The following is a 5000-nucleotide window of genomic DNA, read 5'->3' as shown; positions in this document are numbered from 1 at the left end:
GTCCAATTCTTGTATTTAACCAATTAACTGTTGCCAATAACAACTGATTGTTTAAAATTGTATCTTAATTAGCATTTAAAAACTTTTGGGATCAGTAAGATTTTCGTTACTTTTTAAATAAGTCTCTTCTGCTCACCAAGGCTGCATTTATTTGATCAGAAATACAGAAGAATAAAAACAGAGAAATATTATTCTAATGTTAAACAGCAGTTTTCTGTATGAATCTGTTAAAGTGTAATGTATTTCTGTGATGCTCCGCTGTATTTTCAGCATCATTCCTCCAGTCTTCAGTGTCACATGATCTTCAGAAATCAGAATAATATCATGATTTATTATCAGTGCTGGAAATACTTTTTTGGAACCTGTGATACTTTTTTCAGGATTCTTTGATGACTAAAACGTTTTTATTCAAGCATTTATTCAAAATAGTTTTTATTTTTTTGCAACGATATAAGCCTTTAATGGCACTTTTTTATCAATTGGACACATCCTTGCTGAATAAAAGTATTTATTTCTTTAAAATAAATAAAAATAAATTTTCCAACCCCAAACTTTTGAAGGGTACTGTGTATTGTTAGAAAAGATTTTAAGCAAATGCTTTTTTGTTATTGTTTTTTTTTTCCTGAAAAATAATCAGGTTCCTAAATAAGCAGCACAACTGTTCAACATTGATAATAATCAGAAATGTTTCTCGAGCAGTAAATCATATTATCATGATTTCTGAAGATCATGTGACACTGAAGACTGGAGGAATGATGCTGAAAATACAGCGGAGCATCACAGAAATACATTACACTTTAACACAGATTCACACAGAAAACAGCGGTTTTACAATATAATAATATTTCACTGTATTTCTGATCAGAAAAATACAGTCTTGTTGAGCAGGAATTGTGAAGTGATGAAAATAAGGTGAGTTTCTGCATAAAACCACACCAAAGTTCTACCAGAGGGTTATTTCAGAGTCGAGACTTCATATCTTGATTTAAGAATGTTTAAACATTTGCACTGGACAACTAATCAGTTTATTTCACTAACAGAATAATTTATTATCTTGATTCTGATTGGCTGAGGGATGCTGATCTTCTGCATATAGTTATTTCACTTTATTTCTATTTCAGAGAGCTTTAAACAGACTCTGCAGCAAAAGATCCAGAAAATAAAGACAAGTGACCAAGCAAATAAATATCACACTCTAATTCAATCGTCTTTTTATGATTATTTTTTTATCAGATAATTATTTTATTAATATAATTAATTGCTTTAATTAATTAATTAATTCTCGCTCAAAGGGTCTTAACGTTTTTTCCTTTCGTAAAGATTTTTAGTCACATATTTCAGCTTTTTTTTTTTTTTGCATTTTATAGCGTTATTAATTTTAGTGTCTCTATAAGCAGAAAATTATATTTTTTTCGTATGATGGGCAAATCATATTCATAAGGCGTGAAAGATCAGTCCAAATTATTGCCAGCTGAGTTACAGCTTTCATCTTCTTCACCTCACTGGTTTCATATGTAGTGTCTTCGCCCGTAATTTTGTCTTTAATTCTCTGTATGAGTATGTTTTCTGCGCGGGTCGATGACGTATTTCCGCTTCCGTCACGGCGCGATTTGAAGCGGGTGAGCAGCGCGACGCACAGACGGTAAACAAACTCCTCAAACTCTCTTTAAAGTCTAGAAACAGAGCTTTTAAACTCTACAGAGCGCTTGTGAAGATCTTCAGAGTCACGGAGAAACTGTCCTCAGTCCGCGAGATTAACATGACACGCTTCTGACGAAGAAATAACGTCACAGTGTTATATTCCGTTATTATTATATGAATATATGAACAGAATACTCACCTCATATGATTATATAAACAATACTCCACTCATGATGATCACTCGGTGTCAGATTTTATTATTTTATATCATTTCAGCATAAGAGTGGCATTTCAGTTTGTTTGCTTCTGTTGCCGTGGTAACCGAAGGTTTATTTAGGTGTTTTTTTCATATAATGTTAGTGAAAATCAAAACGATATGAAGTAAGAATAAAATGAGTAAATATTGTTTGTAGAGGTTTGTGTGTTATTCATCTGTTGTTGATATTTTCTTTGCATAATTCGAAGTATGTGAAAAATGTCATTAATAAAAATTATAAACTATTTTATATATATATATATTATATATATATATTATATATATATATATATATATATATATATATATATATATATATTAGTGGTGGGCATAGATTAATTTTTTTAATCTAGATTAATCTCACTGTGATCTTGAAATTAATCTAGATTAAAATGGCTCATTCGAATTCTGCCGAAGGCATTCAGAATATGTGTGTTACCCAAATAAAATGGACAAACAGTAAGTCTTTGAGAAGGGGTTTATCAAGCGAGGTGGTGCATTAGAAAAGGGGCTCATCTCCAAAATGCATCACATTGTGCTTGAAAAAGCTGAAAACTAATTCTACATTGCACAAGGTGCAAACAACCTTACACCTGTTTCACACACACTCCGTCTGCAGTGCGTATGCGTTGTGTATTGTTTTACGTGTCCATGTTAACGGATTCCAGGAGCGTTGCGTCTGCAGCAGTGCAGCGATCGTTCATGTACCGTGTAGCGGACTGCAAACACGTCCTGTGTGAAAGCACATCGAGTCAGTGCTGCACCACATACATAACGCACACGCACTGCAGACGTTTGGATATTTTGACATATTTTGTATGTATTTGTCGGCACAAGAGCAAAAATAAGCAGATTCGATGTTCAAGTGTTTTGAGACGCCTTTCTCTGCGTGAGCCCTGAACACCAGAACACCGCAGAACTGAATTGGGCTCTTTCACATCTTTTTGTTTGTTCAAACTGCGATTTGTATTTGTTCGTTCAGGTGCAGGAGGGACTTCGAGGAGAACCTCTCAGAAGAGAGCTCGGTTCAGTGTCGCTGTCCGTGATACGCGGCTCTCTCTCTCTCCGCACCACACACAGCGCGCGAGTAACCAGCTAACGTTACTCTGTTCAGCTTTCCCGCGTCTTGTGTTTGGATGCTTTAATGTTTAAATCGACAAGCGGTAAGGCTTAAAAACATGTGAAAAAGACAAGCTTTCGTGACGATGCGCAGCAGTGACCCGTCAACTGTCCTGAGCATCTTTTTAGGCTGGCCTCAGCCAGTCGGTTATATAAAATATCAAGGTGAAAGTCATCATTGCTTGCTTGGTATAGACCCAGCTCCCAACCCAACTCTGAGAATAGATTAACGGCCATATTTTTATATCGCCCGATAAGAGTCTCAAGTTAACGCCGATAACGGCCCACCACTAATATATATATATATATATATATATATGTAACAATTAATCTTGATTAATCACATTCAAAAGTTTGTTTACTTAATATATTGAGTGTGTAATATAATATATAAATACAATACAATACAAAAAAAATGCACGCTTGTGTGTGTGTGTGCGTGTGCGTGTGTGTGTGTATATATAGGATGCTATTAATCATTTGTCAGCACTAATGTGTATATATATCTGAATAACTGATGAGATTCACCTGTGTGTGTGTGTGTGCGTGTGTGATGTGTGTGTGTGTGCAGTGAGATGATGTCAGTGGACCGAGCTGCTGCTGCTGCTGCTGCTGCTGCTGATGATGATGATGATGGTCTTCCTCTCTCACTGACCCGTTCCTGGCCGTCGTCTCTCTCAGTGCTCTCATCTTCTCGTCAGGTCACCGCTCATCTCTACAGCTCTTTACAGCACAGCCGACAGCAGGAGGTCAAAGGTCACGCAGCCAGGTAGGCCCTGTCCATTAATCCTGAGATCATCAGTGTGTTTATATGGGATGAAATTAGACTCAAAATGATTAATAGATGCACGCAAGATTATCTATGTACTGCATAACTTTTATACATGTATCCACACAAACAAATGCCTTTCAATTTGATTCGGGATTAAATGATTGTGCAGCGATTTGTACATACACAGACATGTTTGCAAATGAAAATGTTCTGTTCTGCATTAATATATCATAAATTGCTCGTGCAAGAAGGAATCCATGCATATGTGGATCGGGTGACACGCGTGCATTCATTGACATCTAGTTCGAGTCGATCTTGTTCGGGTGATTTGGATTTTGAGACTTAATTTTCACAGTTTTCAGCATTTCACGTCCCACACACACACACAACTACGGTACTAACAAACAAGGCCTGGTGCTATTCATGAACGTGTACGCGCAGCTGAGCCACAGAGAAACATGAGCACTAGATGACTAGTGAAAGCTTATAAAATATGAAAGCTAAGACAGAAAAGCTTATATTGATTTGGCCAAACAAGAACTTCGTGACAATAGCCTACCATCTGTTTTTTCTTCTTCTGTAATTCAACGACACGTTGTCAGTTTCTGAATCGGGACTTTTTCAGGGTCCACTTCATGGTTTTTAAGGGCTTTCAATGGTAAGAGTTGGGGTCACTCATTTTTATGTGTTTCCAGAATGTGATTGGTCGTTTCTCAATGTGCATTAGTAGAGGTTATTGGCCTAATTCTGCCCTGCGTGTGTTGTTTGTAGTGTTCCTCTGCACTCTGAGGAGACTCTTACAGAACTCATAATAAGTTGATAATTGGAATATTTTGAGCCAGATTCGAATTGGTATTTCAATTTGGATAGATTTTTTGAATGCATAAAAGGCCCTTCTGGCTTTCTCTTTTACTTCATTCACAGCCAAGTTTAGTTTACCAGTTGCACTTATCTTCAGCCCGAGGTATGTGTAGTTCGGTCATACTGAGGGTGAAGTTGTGTCTCTTTCTCTGAACTCTGGGTCTTTTCTGGAGTGTGTTAGTACTTTAGTTTTGTTAGGATTAATGGTCAGGGCCCAAGTCTGACAGATCTAGGTTCTGTTGGACACAGCAGATCCAGATCACCTGCAAACAGCAAGAGCTTTATGTTGGAGTCATGTAGCGTGAGGTCAGGTGCTGCTGATTGTTCCAGGAGTGTCCCTAATTCATTAAT

The 5000-nt window shown here is 36.9% G+C and overlaps 2 protein-coding genes across 3 annotated transcripts in view; both read left to right on the top strand.

Moving 5' to 3' along the window:
• LOC132118591 (eukaryotic translation initiation factor 4E type 2-like) overlaps positions 1–167 on the top strand; it is a 4466-nt gene extending 4299 nt beyond the window's left edge. The window contains exon 8 of one of the 2 annotated variants that reach the window (XM_059528539.1): positions 1–167. This exon is cut by the window's left edge and continues 423 nt beyond it. The gene's annotated coding sequence lies outside the window, so the exon portion shown is untranslated. The other variant, XM_059528538.1, reaches the window with a different exon arrangement.
• Positions 168–1567: 1400 nt separating this feature from the next.
• cntrob (centrobin, centrosomal BRCA2 interacting protein) overlaps positions 1568–5000 on the top strand; it is an 11787-nt gene continuing 8354 nt past the window's right edge. Inside the window, exons 1-2 of the mRNA XM_059528535.1 lie at positions 1568–1642; positions 3588–3785. Of these exons, the coding sequence (XP_059384518.1) occupies positions 3592–3785 (194 nt within the window). The 5' untranslated portion in view covers positions 1568–1642; positions 3588–3591. The remainder of the gene's footprint in view (positions 1643–3587; positions 3786–5000) is intronic.

This window comes from Carassius carassius, chromosome 37, assembly GCF_963082965.1.
Source record: "Carassius carassius chromosome 37, fCarCar2.1, whole genome shotgun sequence".
NCBI lineage: Eukaryota > Metazoa > Chordata > Actinopteri > Cypriniformes > Cyprinidae > Carassius > Carassius carassius.
Note: the sequence above shows the minus strand (reverse complement) of the source record. Positions and strands in the feature narration are given on the sequence as shown.